General features: G+C 35.0%; 1 protein-coding gene across 6 annotated transcripts in view; it reads right to left on the reverse strand.

Annotated features, from left to right (window-relative positions):
* Positions 1-14736, reverse strand: part of ERLEC1 (endoplasmic reticulum lectin 1) — a 30164-nt gene that overhangs the window by 6410 nt on the left and 9018 nt on the right. For 3 of the 6 annotated variants that reach the window (XM_054509882.2, XM_054509883.2, XM_054509881.2), the window contains 8 exons: positions 14319-14399; positions 13660-13737; positions 13463-13526; positions 12737-12795; positions 10282-10505; positions 10060-10189; positions 4169-4330; positions 3291-3350 (listed from right to left, as the gene is read on the reverse strand). In XM_054509882.2, coding sequence (XP_054365857.1) covers positions 3291-3350; positions 4169-4330; positions 10060-10189; positions 10282-10505; positions 12737-12795; positions 13463-13526; positions 13660-13737; positions 14319-14399 — 858 coding nt within the window. The remainder of the gene's footprint in view (positions 1-3290; positions 3351-4168; positions 4331-10059; positions 10190-10281; positions 10506-12736; positions 12796-13462; positions 13527-13659; positions 13738-14318; positions 14400-14736) is intronic. The other 3 variants (XM_045885002.3, XM_054509884.2, XM_045885005.3) reach the window with 3 other exon arrangements.

Raw genomic sequence — 14736 nt, forward strand, 5'->3', positions numbered from 1 at the left:
GAGTAGACACTTGAGCTCATTATCTTCTTTGTTCCTTGTTTCTCTGAACAATGTAACTACTTTCTTGTCAGCTAGCTCCACATGCAGTTATCTTTGACTCTTTTATTTCCTTCCTCCCCTACATCTATCGGTTTTGTCCACTGTTTTCCTGGAGATGTTCTTGGCTTCAGACTCTTCCTCTACATTTCCAATGAGTTTAATTTCTCATACCTAAATGATATGCCTGCATACTACTGATTCTTCTTTTTTTTTTTAAGTAGGCTCCACACCCAGCATGGAGCCCAATGCGGGGCTTGAACTCACGACCCTGAGATCAAGACCTGAGCTGAGATCAAGAGTCAGATGCTTAACCAACTGAGCCACCCAGGCGCCCCACTACCGTGATTCTCAATTAAATCTCTGGCCTATCTCTCTTACCTGCAGACCCACTGAGCCTATCTTCATCCTATTTCTACTCTTACAAATGCCAATCTGCAAATTATACGTGTATTCACACACTCATTTGACACCATGCTTATTTCTGTGTCAAGATGTCTGTTCAGAAACCCCCTTCCCCATTCTGTTAATTTTTTTAAACACTATTATGCTGTCTTATATGTGGACTTCCTTCCTTCTCTCTTCTTTTCTTTCCTCTCCCCTCCCTTCCTTCCTGTCTTCCTTTCCTTCTTCATATTTTATGCCAGGCACTGCTGAGCACTAGCATACATCTGTTGGGTAGAATTAGAAACCCTTACAGTGGTAGATGAAACAGACGCAGACACTGCTGCTAGCAGGGCTTACTGCCCAGGGCAAGAGACAACAATTTAACATTCTTTTAGCAACCAGACTGTAAGTTACTAGATAGACAGGGACTGAAGTTGCATAGTGAAGTGTTTAAGGCTGGATATGGAGCAAGACTGCCTGCGTTAGCATTCTGGTTTCATCATTTACTACCTATGTGGTTTTAGGCAAGTTACTAAATCATTGCTTCTATTTCCTCACCTTGGAAGAACAATAGTCACCTCTTAGGGTTGTTATGAGGATCGAGTTAATATGCATACTTAGAACAGTGTCTGGTATACAATGAGTATTGTATTTGTTAGCTACTAATATTTGTTTATCTCCCAAAGCTCCTAGCAGAGTCCCTCAGAAACTTCTAGGTTATATGACCTTGGGCTCATTTTGTCTGATAAAACCTAGTGTTGGCAAGTGTATGGGGAAAAAGTCAGTGTGTGTGTGTGTGTGTGTGTGTGTGTGTTTTAAAGTCATTGTTAATGGGAATGACTTACAACCTTTTGGAAGGCAATGTTCTTTTTTATATCTATATTTTTAAAGATTTTATTTATTTAAATGCAATCTTGCCATTTGCAACAATGTGCATGGAACTAGAGGGTATTATGCTAAGCAAAATAAGTCAATCAGAGAAAGACAATTATCACATGATCTCACTGATATGAGGAATCTGAGAAACAAGACAGAGGATCATGCAGGAAGGGAGGGAAAAATGAAATGACAAAATCAGAGAGGGAGATAAACCATAAGAGACTCTTAATCTCAGGAAACAAACAGGATTGCTGGAGTGGAGGGAGGTGGGAGGGATGGGGTGGCTGGGTGATAGACATTGGGGAGGGTATGTGCTATGGTGAGCGCTGTGAATTGTGTAAGACTGATAAATCACAGACCTGTACCCCTGAAACAAATAATACATTATATGTTAATAAAAAAAAGAGAGAAAAAAGATTTTATTCATTTATTTGTCAGAGAGAGAGCACAAGCAGGTGGAGCGGCAGGCAGAGGGAGAAGCAGGCTCCCCGCTGAGCAAGGAGCCTGAGGACCCTGGGATCATGACCTGAGCCGAAGGCAGATGCTTAACCAACTGAGCCACCCAGGCGTCCCTAGAAGGCAATATTCAGTATGCATATATTTTGACCTAGCAAGTCTGTTGCTAGAAATGTGCCTTATGAATATACTTACAAAGGTTTACCAATACTATTTATAAATGCTCCCTAAGATGCTATCACAGCAAAAACTGGAAATAATTCAAAGGTCTGTCAGGAGAGATCTGGCTAAATACATTGTGGGTATAAACATAATCCTCTGTACCTGCTGAAAAGAATGAGATCAGCTGTTGCTGGCACGGAAAGATCTCCAAGATACTAATTGAAAAGAGTAAGTGCAGAACAGTGCATTTACTAGTTATACTAACATTTATGTATATGCATTTTTTTTTTCTTGTGGAGGGTTAACTAAGAAAATGTTAACAGCAATTACTTTTAGGAAATAGGACAATGGTGGAGGAGAATTTTACTGTTCATTCTAAATTTCTGGAATATATTCCTTTAATTTAAAAAAAAGCCATTGGGTATTATCTGGGTTGTACTTAGATAATATTTTTTCTATTAATAAGTATTATTAAAAATAAATGAAACCTCTACATAGTAGCAAGAAGAAGTGGGAAGAAGAGTGAAATGGCATTTCTCAGGTTTAAGTAGAGAAATAAAATGTCCTAGTTTACAGATGCCTCATAAATTTGGAATGATTTAAATGCAGAAGGTTGAGTTGATGATCTTTCCTGGTATGATCTGTCTTGGAATTTAAGACTGACTCATAACATCTCAAGAGGGTAAATACAGTATTTTTAAATTACTAGATATTATTTCTTTGGGGAAATAAAAAGAGCTGTTTAAAACAGCCAGGTGAATATTTATTAATTAACATTTGTCTTCAACGTCTAGCAGTTTACCCTACCAAACAAGGTACAACTATGACAAATTTATTGAAGCCTGAAGTTCAGAATTTAGGCAGTTTGGCTCAAGTTGTAGAAGAAAATGCTATCTGATTTATGAAATTAGAAATAAAAGGAAGAATAAAAAGCCAATGTGTATAATCTTAAAATTTAGTTGATTTTAAACTTGGATGATATGGTATGTTCTATAGGTGAGAAACTTGCTGTATTTACCCTATTTTCCTACCTCGAGCCATAACGTACTATCTTACTATTCACTTCATTAATTTAAAAAAGAATTTTAATGATTAATTTCTCAGTCAAAGCTAGAGGTTAGTCACAATAGCCTATTATTCCTCCAGAAACACAGTAATACGAGAATCTGAGGAGTTAATAAACGTTACTTTAAGATGAGTGACTTAGTTAAAACCAAGTTTTCCATTTTCTAGAACTCAGAGACACTTTGAATATTTTCATATTAAAGTCATTTCATAATTAAAATGCCATCCCCCCTCGTTTTTTTTCATAAACGAATTTTAAAACTTGAATCTATCTAGTGGTAGAATGATAGAAAGCTATTCTATACCTCATGATATTGATGTACATGTTTGCCATAGCAGAATTCATATTTCCACCAACCAACGCCCTGTAGGAAAGAAAACAGATCAAGTTACACAGAAAGAATGGGGGATTGGGGTCTGTCTCAGTATTGCCACATGACAGTAATAGAAATATATATAATTAGAAAAACTGTAATAGCAATAATATGGTTGAAAATTAAAAAAAGTTACTGAGAAATAATGTTATATGGTGAAAGATGATTAACTATACTTAGCGTGATGTGCATTGAGTAATGTATAGAGTTGTCAAATCACTACATTATATACACCTGAAACTAATATAACATTGTATGTCAGCTGCACTTCAATAATAAAAAGAAAAAAGAAATTACTGAGAAATAATAATTTAAAAAAGACAAATACAGAGAATAACTGCTGTATTGCCTTGGTAAAAGAAAATGAAATGAAAATTCCACTGACTCTATTTCCCACTGGAACTAATAGTTTATTAGAGGCAAAATTTAACCTTTGTAGATATTAACTCAAGTTTTAAATGTGACTGCTACATAACTAAAATGTAGGCTATACAATCTTTTTTTTTTTTTTTTTGAGGATATACAGTCCTTGATGCCCATTCCAGCAATCAACCAGAATCACACATGACTTAGTTATATGTATTTTCTGTCAAGTAAAGGTCAAGTTTTAGCTTGTGAGCAAAGAAAAGATAATGGCTATTATGGATTATAGTAAGATGCAGACAGAAAATGTCCATTAGGAGGCTTCCAGAAACCTGCCATTTCTCTATTGACAAAATCTTTTTTCAGGGCTGCTGATGACCCGTGACTAAATAACACACAGGTGAAAGCTGTTAGATAAATATTGAAACCAAAGGTTCACTTCTCACCCCATGAAAGCAGTAAGAACCACTAAGGAACTCTTTTATGAGTTGGTCATCTGTCAATTTGGATATGTGGGTTGTTCCAACAGTGAGCATAGGCTGAGAACCAACAGCAATGGGTTTGTGGATTGCTGGAAATCTCTCTTCTTTAGTTGATTGCAACTCTTCCTAAAGTTAAACACATATGTTTAAGGGTTTCTATACCATACTTTTTTTTTTTTTTTCAGTTAGGACTTTATTTTTAAACTGAAGGAAATTTGGAAAATAAAAGTCCACTCATTTTTAATGTGCTTTAAGAAAATGAATTTGCAACACTTAATACAATAGAGAAAGCTCTAGACAAATGATAGTTCCATCTACCAATTAGGGGTATGATGGCCATTCTCAACACACCGGGATAATTATCATTTCATATATTTTGCCTCATTTTTCTTTTTTTTTGATCATAGCAGCTAGAGTTACTCCAATGCAAGTACCTAAGCTAAGTAGTATTCTACCTTCCTAGAAAACACACACACATTATATACACACAAATACAAAGAAATATACACAAATATGTATCAGCACTTGCCTTTTTTTTTTTTTTAATATTTCTAACGGGACTGTAAAATTCCACAATTCTTCTCAAGTACAAGTTGACAGTATATAGCAAAACTCTTCGTTATGTGCTTACCTTTGACCTATTTCTAGAAATTTATCCAGAGTAAACAATCACCACCGATGGGTGCAAAGATTTAGCTTCAATGACATTCAGGGCGGCATTCTTCATGTTAATAAAAAATTGTGGACAACAAAAATATCCACACCAGTAAATAATTTAAATAAATTTTGGTACTTTACACCATAGAATATTTGAGATAATTAAAATAATATTATAGAAGATTACTTTATGACACAGGAATGTAAAAAATGATATACTGTTAAGTGAAAACAAGTGAAGATATTTTATATATTTACACACACACAGCACACAGTTGGTCCAAATTATTTTTTTTTTCATGTGTATCTCTGTGTGTGTATCAAAAAAAAAAAAAAATCCCCAAAAAGACTGAAAGGAAATGCACTAAAATATTATTATTTCACTACTTCTTAGATTTTGTCACTACATTTAGTTCTGGAAAATGTGGTTACTATGGGTAAAGAAAAGATAACAATCAGGGTAAAGAGCTAAGTGGGAGTAAATAAGAATATTAATTATAATTATTAAAATGCAGCAGGATCTGGTTGTTGTCCTGAAGGACGCTGCAAGTTGGTAAAGAAAGATGCCCACTAAAGGGTACAGAGAACAGCAGATTCACAGAGGGATTGGTGATTCACAGAGATTTTGATGAAGAATTGAAACATGAAGACTTCACAGAGAGAAAACCCTTGATTCTTGAAACATGAATAATCTGTGATGTATGTGAATGTCTGTAGGTTTTGTGTCTGTGTGCACATATGCACGTGAACCTGAGGAAGACATAGGAGCAAAGACGTGGGGTGTGGAATAATATTTAAAACTAAAAAGATAAACAGGTACTTACTGGTAAAAAAATTACATAATTTTAAGAAGTTTGGATATCATCTTAAGGATTTTGTTTTTTAATTTTAAAGATTTTATTTATTTATTTGAAAGAGCGACCGGGGTGGAGGGGGGGCGGTGGAGAGAGGTAGAGGGAGAAGCAGACTTCCCGCTGAGCAGGAAGCCAGACGTGGGACTTGATCCCAGGACCCTGGGACCACAACCTGAGCCGAAGGCAGACGCTTAACTGACTGAGCCACCCAGGCGCCCCTCATCTTAAGGATTTTAGGCAAAAATATGGGATCAGGTTTTTGATCAGATTTTAAGTAATACTGTCGCAGTGGCAGGGAAGGACTAGTAAGAACAAATCCCGAGGTGGAGCCACATTGGGAGTTGAAGTAACCCAAGCCAGAGAGGAAGAGACTCTAAAGGAATGCAGAAGTGGGTGGAGAGAATAGTTACGAAAGAGGATAATGAGTTAGAATCCAGAAGTAAACTGGGTTTTGACAGTGAGGAGAGAAAATGAATCTAGATCAGAATTAAAGGAGTATACCAATTAAAACTGAGTAACATAATTAAAGAAATTAAATAGTAAAAGGGTTCCTAGTAAATGTATAGTGGTCACGATGCCTCCTTTCACCTGCTGTAGGCGCCATTGCTCCACTGTGGTTCTTTTCTCCTACTTTGGCTGGTGGGAGTCACTGCAAGGTTACTCTAGAAACCAATGACCTTACCCTTCCTCTCCTCCAATATTCCAGAAGAACAAAGATTGCCAAATGACATCCTATTTTTTGAAAGGACTTTGGATTTTATGTATAGTCTTTCTACATTCAGAACATACCACACTCCTGGTACTGTTTTAAGTGCTGAGTATTAAAAATGAAGAAGACATAGTCACTGCTCCTAAGGTAAGCTCTAACAGACTAAACTAATTACTTAGAATGCATGAGACCTATAGTAAGGTTAGTGAGGAAAAACACTGAAACCTCCAGCTCAGATAGGGGAAGAGGTAGGAAGAATAGAAGTATGACCATTTATTATTGCTTCTTGTGGACAGAACATCTCCTTGCATTTTTAAGAAAAATTATTCCAATAAAAGCAAGATGATAGTTTTTGTGGCAGGGTTTGGAAATTCATAAAATGGATTCCTAATGGTCTAGTAATCTCCAAATTAATGTAATATAATAACAGCACTGATAGCACCCTAACAGCCTCTGCAAATTTACCCCATTTAAAGGCATGATGGACCCATGCTGTCTTTCATTGGTATGACCATTTAGCAGGAATATCTGTACCATCTTTAGGCACAGAAGATGTGATATGGCATATAGACAATTAATTATACCCAGAGGATCCTCAACAATAGTTACCATAGCCTGCCACTCATGAACACAGAGATGACAAAGATGTGAAAAGCCATATTACAAAATAGAATGGCCTTGGATGTACTCACCGTAGCACAAGGGGGCACTTATGCTATCATTCAAACCAAATGATGCATATATACGACTGTTAATTCAGGCAGTATCACGTATGCATTAAAAGACATGCATAAAGAGATATAGGCATTAGATGGTCCTGTGCGCACTTTAACCCAGTAGTTATCAAACTGGTTTAAAGTCTGGGGGACATGGTGGCAAAATTATTACTCATTCTTAGTTGTGTCAACATAGGTCTCTTTTCTTGCTGTCTCTACAGCTGCTGTGGATTATGCATTCAACTTGGACACTGTCTAGCCAAAGTGCCCTTACTGCAAAAAAGCCCTTCTCTGATGGCTCAGGGAATATCATGGAAGAGGTGGGCATATGAGACTCTAAGAGCTGGATTTGAGGGGTAACATGTGACAGCTAGACTAACATCATCTTGGACCAATCTGCCATGATGACCCCTCTGTTACTTGAAGCCTTCTTGAGTATAGCACCCCCACCATTCTGTCCTTTTGTTCAACTACGCCCTTAAGTACACCCTCCAGGCACAACATCCTTGATCTGCTGAAGAAGTGACTATGACTCACACCTATTCTTTTTCTCTCCCTTTTTTTTTTTAAAGCCTCATTAAGACTTTATTTAGTGGGTTATCTAGCAAATAGTTTCTGTACTCATACCTATTCCTAAACATTCTCTGGGGTAGTTCCCTAGTGTGTACTCCCAGCCTCTAGGGCTATAAAAGCAGGTCTTACAAGAGGTGGAGTTGTGAAGATCAATTTTTCATGTTGTCTATTTGCCATAGCCCAAGAGGCTTCAGTCCTAAGTCCCCTTAATAAACCATTTCATGTCAAACAGAACACAAGTAACAGGTATAATATCAAAACAAAATTCTGATAGCCAGATTTGTATTTTTGTTTAAAACAGAAAAAAAATTCATTATCTTTATGGTTAAGCTTATTCCACATTTAAAAGGCAAACCATATGACAAATACCAATTTTTTAAAAAAAGTTATACGTAATAGATTTATAAAGGAAAGGATTCTGAGAAAAATGTCACTTTAAATAACTTTTCACCCTACAGTATTACCTAAGGTTTTCATCTACAACATGTATTCTAAGGGTCCTAAGTATTTTGAAAGTATTATCATCTGTAGCTTTTAAAAACAATTTTTCTCAAACGGCAGATTAAACACATTAATTAGAGAAAAGTAAGCTGCCATTTCTTCTCTGAAGAGTAATTAAAGTTGGGATTTGGGAAGCATTTTGATTGCGCTGACTTTTAAGTACTTGTCAGTATTTAAATCACTATCAGGGAGAAGACCAGTAGAAAAATCCATGTCCAATCTTTTAATTGAGCACTTCAAATCAAGTGCAGATTAATAAGATAATTTTTCCTTCCTATCAGAATGGCAGTGTTCACAAAAGTCACAAAGAATGTGGCAATACTTTTGCTAGAAGTACTGAAGAGAAAGGGGAGAAACAGGCTTTGCAGCTAAATGTTAGTTATTAGTTAATTAAACCATTACTAAGTACCCACAGTATACCAGGTATCATGCAAGGAACTAGAAACCTCAAAGTAATAAAAGCATAGCATATTCTCCTTGATCTTAGTGTAAGAATCATAGGAAAATCAACCAATTTTAGCCATGTAAGTGCTATAATGGAGGACTGAGTAAAATACAAGACCAAAAAAGCGGAAACTTTGATCTCTTCCTGGGGTAATTCATTAGAAGTCCTCTCTCATTTGCAAAGGAAGTAACACTGCTTTAAAAACAATGGGGAAGGGGCACCTGGCTGGCTCAGTAGGGAGCATGCGACTCTTGATCCTGGGATTGTGAGTTCAAGCTCCACGTTGGGTGTGGAGATTACTCAAAAATAAATAGGTAAATAAATGAAAATAAAAAACAACAACAACAGGGAAGATTAGGAAAAGGTCAGTGTGAGACAGATGAATTTGAGATTACTGAAAATGTATATGGTTATGTCCAATGAGCAGAGGAAAAGGGAAAAAAGCACATGGAAAAGGAGAAGCAGCATAGAGAAGTGGTTAAGAGGACAGGTTCCAGAACCAGACTGTTTTGATTTTCATCTGTAATCCATCACTTGTCACTTCCCTTCTCTGAACCTCAATTTCCTAACATGTTAAGGAGGATGATAATAGTATATTCTTGTAGGTTTTTGTGAGGATTAGATAACAGCTGTTAATATTCAATCCATGTTAACTATTGTGACTGTGGTTTGAGTTCAGGGGAAAGGTCAACGTTGAAGATGTGTATTTGAAACTCATGGGCATATTAATGAAGTTAACAGAATGGGCCTGGATGAGCTCACTTGAGACTATACACACTACAGAGAGAAGGCAACTATGGCTAGAACTGTGGGGAACGTCAACATTTTCAGGGCAGGAAGTAGACAAAGACCTAATACACAGGACAGGAGAACAGAGAGAACCAGAGAGAATGACTTCAAGTAAAGGCAGTAGAGAAAGTTCAAGCTTCACATGTTCAGTGTTTTATGTGCTAAGATCAAGTTATGTATATGTCCAGTGGACTTAGAACCAAAAGATTGCTGTTGACCTGAATAAGAAGTTTCAGAAGAATGATGGTTTGATGACATACAGCAATGGGTTGAAGAAGAAATAAAGCATTAGAAGATGAGTTGTAGTTTATTTTTTCAAGGGGCTCAGCTGGGAAGGCCAGTCAACTACCTAAAAAATCAACTTAACTACAATGAATAGGATGTCACACTTTAAAATATGAAATCATGAGAGTAAGAGAATGATAAAATAGTTTCTGAGAAGTACAAGAATAAGGAAAATAATTAAAATCAGTTAAAAAATTGGAACTTAAAATTTGAGTCAGAAAAATAAATTACTACTACTATGCTACAGGAATGATTAAAATACTGATACATGCTCTTAAATTTGGAAAAGGAAGCACTGAGAAAATACTGTTACATAATTCACATACCTCTTTATTTCTCCTGAAAGGCACCCTTAGTATTTCTTCCTGCTGTTCCAATTGCCTCAGGGTGAGGGGTTTAAATGGTGATCCTGGCAGTGACTGGCAAAATATGTCATTCACAGGGGACGCTCTGAATCTATTCAGTAAGAACAAAGCATTAAAGCTAAGCATATGACACTTTAAAGCATGTGTGCGCTTCATGTTTAAAATATTAAATCCACATCCTACCTATATTTAGGATGATTGCACAAGAGTGGTGTCAAAATGACAACTTCATATTCACAAGTTGTAACTTCAGCTACTGAAAGAATTTCATGCTTAGATTCAGGATGACATATGTACATCACCGTACTTGATCTGGGCCGGTTCTGTTTCAAACTACAAGGTGTACCATTTCCCATTCCCACAGGATAGTAGGGTGTCATCTGACCTTCGATATTTTTAGTGGGAATCTTAAAAAAAAAAGAGTTTCAGACAGACTTTTCATTAGAAATGGAGGTAGGGGTGAGGATGGGAGAAACACTTATTCTTAAAGGAAAAAAACTACATTTTAAATAAAACCAACCTTTATAAAGGTAACATTTCTGTATTTTCTATAAACTTTTCCTCTAACATTCTTTTGATTCCTAAGTTCTTATTTAAGCTAATACTTATTTTCAGAGCAGTTTTATATAGCGAAAAAAGGAAATTTTATTTGGTGCTAAAATTAAGATGTTAAGTGTATATTTATATAAAAGGATATAATCTCTTGATTAATATGAATTATTTCTAACAGTTTTTTTTTTTTTTAAGATTTTATTTATTTATTTGAGAGACAGAGAGTGCACATGAGAGGGGGGAGGGTCAGAGGGCGAAGCCGACTCCCTGCCAAGTAGGGAGCCCAATGTGGGACTCGATCCAGGGACTCCAGGATCATGACCTGAGCCAAAGGCAGTCGCTTAACCAACTGAGCCACCCAGGCGCCCTATTTCTAACAGTTCTAATGAAAGAGATTAAGATAAAATACAGGAACTTACTATACTGGACTAGTCAGAATTTTCTAGACTGAATTCTCAGTGAATGGCTATGTTATACTTTAGATTCTAGAGGTTTGAAGTCTGATTTGTCAAAAAGTGGGGCTACATAGTAAAACACTATCTTCTAAAACAGGAATCTTAATATTGTACTCATTCATTAATCTGCTTATTCTTTTTCCCTGTCATTAATATTAAAAGCCATACTTTTCAACATAAACTCCTATATAAATCTATTCAAGCCCAGCAAAGGACAAATGAAGAAATTTTCATGGAATGGGGGAATAAAATAGATCACCTCAAAAGACAAGGATTATTAAGGAGCTAGCTCTCATATTTCATCTACATAAACCAAAGAAAAATCTAATATAAGGGCTCTAAAAAAATATTGTTAATAATATCTCCAAGCAAGCTCTTTGGAGGCAGGGAGCTCATCTTGTATCACTTTGGTACCCTGTCAGTGCCATGTGTAAAACAGGCAATAAACAAATGTTTCCAGGAAAAAATATTTTGAGGTTTCTTGTATGCTATTTTCATGCTAGTTATCCAGAATTAGAAAATCCTGGGTTCAAAGTCAAGCTTTGAATTTACTGGCTTTCTGACTGTGACCAAATTTCAGTTTTTGTCATTTGTAAAAAGAGAATAATAATATATACTCAGAGGTTGTGGGGGAAATTAAGCATTACCTTTTGTTACATGCCTGGCACAGTATCTGGCTTATAAATTGGGGCTCAGTAAATGTTAGTTTTCTTCCCTTACCCTTTTCTTCCTCTTCCTTTATCATTTCACACTTTGAATTCCATCTTGCTATCCTCCAGAGCCACAGTAAATAAATATTTTATCTCAAAGGTAGTCTGTAAAATTAAAATCTTTTAAAATAGCAATGCTATGTGTGTCTATGCTTAGCTTATCAATTCCCCCCAAAGCCACCCTTTTAAGGCCTTTTGCCATTTCACTTTTCTTCTGATAAAATTATCATTATGATATAAAACCACTTACAGAAATATCCTCTATCAATAGGTTATTTAACTCTATAGGAGTTCTTAGGATTCAGAAAGCATTCCTTGAACTACTGGGGCATTTAAAAATTGTGACTAGGAACCCTAAGGAATCATTCTTTTTAAACAATCTTATTTTTCAGTCATCAATTATGCATTCACATTCAGTACACACTTATGAAGTGCCTATATTATATCTGGCACTCTGCTTTGCACTGCAGGGTAAAGAGATAAAAGACAGTCCCTGCTTTGAAGATGCTTGCAGTCTGGTAGCTTATTTACATACGTAGTTTATCTGTTTTACCTAGGGGAGATAGGGGCCAAACTAGGGGGAAAAAGCAAAAGCTCTTATTTATAATTGTTTCCAATGTTAAACAGAGGGAACCACTGCTAAGACCGGAAGTGATACACTGCCATTATGAAAACTTTCCCAGACACATCTTTGCTAAGTTCCTTAATTTTCCTATGATCCTAAAAGTAAATAAAAGTATCACAGTATAACTGTTCTCAGAAAAATCTAACATACTGCAAATTATCTTTGGCCCAATCCTCTGAGGTATTTGATAGACAGTTAAAGAACACAGGACTAAATTCTGTCATTTAAGTAGTATAAATTCATGCCTCACTAATAATAGATGTTAAAAGCAAAAAAAATCAACACTTGTCACTTGCCTCTTTTGATTTTTCGTTTTCATCTGCCTCTTCATCTGTGGAATAATATAAGATATTACCTATGTAAGGTAGGTGTAAAGAATGACCAGTGACTTATATATAAAATACAAATGATTACGTTTTCAATTTTGTAATTTTAAATTTCTTTCTAAAGAAGATCCAAAACATACATATAATTTTTATCTTACTACTTTTAGCTAGTTGCCTTGAAATGGTTTTGTTTGAAAGGACAAATTTAATCCTTACATCTTTACCTATGAAATACTTTATTTGAGGCATAAAACTGGCCACAACAATTTTCTTTTGAAGTATTTTTATATCAGTGAGAATTTTAATCTTAAATTAGCTGACTCTGAATAACATAGATTAACAAAAATATTTCACAATTTTAGGGACACATCTACATTTCTATTTCCATGTATAACAACTATGCTTACAGCAAGCAAAAGACTAACATTAACACTATATAAATATAACACTAACATGTGTTATCTTACCAGATTTTAAAAAATTTATTAATATGTAGACAAAAAGCATAATGTTTGTTGATGTAGAAAATAATGAAAAGATCTCTTTGAAAAAGTTTTCTAAGGGATTGTTCAGAAATTTATTTTAGTGTTTTAAAATGCATACAGTCTCCTATAAGATCTTTTAAATTCCAATTTGAACATAAATACTTTCAACGAAATTCCAGCATTACTATCAAATCACTCTGTAGAAACAAACCTTTTTCAGATAGAAGGTTCTTAGCCAACATATTCCCAAGGTAGTACTCGTGAATATTTACTTTCTATATTGGAATAAAATAAAAATATAATAAGTATTTTGCAAATACCAAGAATACAACTTTAAAATTATCAATCTCATTATTAAAGTTCTCATTGTATAATGTTCCACCCTTCATATTTTGAAGAAAAACATACCTGACCACTTTCTTTCTCTTCATGGTATTGTCGAATGTGTTTTCCGTGACATACCTCATAAGTCCAGTAAGACTCAATCTAAGAAAAATGGATGTATTTAAACATACAAAAGCCATATAACTCCACTGAATTACTTTTTGATATTTTATGTAGTTGAGTAGATTTCCCTCAAGATTTAGAGTAAGCTTTCATTAAATGAAACTTTATTACACCTCAGAAAAATATGAAATTTCTGAAGCCTAGTCCCTATTTTCACTAATTAGCTGTTTGTGAAAATTCTGTGAAGAAAACAGGTCTAGACTACGCCTGGGATCTGTATTAACCACCTGGCTTAGGGACCATTTTATACATAGTCTAAGAAATAACAATTAGCATTTCTTAGTAAAATTGTATATAAGGAAGCTTTCCTTTGATCTGAAAATCATTCAGAACAATTTGGGAAGTGATATTATTTGAAACTGGTGTTACTGGGTGTTTGTTTCATCTACCACACGGGAATTTAAATGAACAAAATACTATTAAGCAATAGCTTTGGTTTACAACTAACTTAAAATTTGATATAACATAATAAAGTAAAAAGGAATGCAGAGTTATTTTCAAGGGTCTATTGGCCACTAGAAATTTATTTTCTACTTATTAAGTGAACATAAAATACGTACTCTGTAGGAACAACTGCTTTGTTTAAATAATGGCTCCAATAGCTCTCTTGGATTAGGGCCTTTATAATCCTTTTCTTCTTCCTATGAAAGAACTAGGATTTAATACTTACAGTTATTCTAGAACTTCACCCAACTCTTCTGTCTGGATATTAACTCATTGTTCAAATCACAAATGCTTGGAAATAAAAGGGGAAAAAAAGTCAAAACTTTTAAAAAGATCCTATGGTTTGCCACTTCTTTCAAAAGAATTTAAGTATAAAATATGGAGCCATAGAATAATCTTCCATTCTCTCTTCTCTTAAAAAAAGGTTTCTGAGTATCAGTTTCCTGAACAATTCTTATGAACCTATTTCAGAAGTTTTAAATACTTGCATCTGAACAAATTCTAACTATGAAAGCCTCAGAATAGTTGAATCTT

The sequence above is a fragment of the Mirounga angustirostris genome, unplaced genomic scaffold (assembly GCF_029215605.1).
Source record: "Mirounga angustirostris isolate CCGP_5_RB_7025 unplaced genomic scaffold, mMirAng1.0.hap1 SCAF_10, whole genome shotgun sequence".
NCBI lineage: Eukaryota > Metazoa > Chordata > Mammalia > Carnivora > Phocidae > Mirounga > Mirounga angustirostris.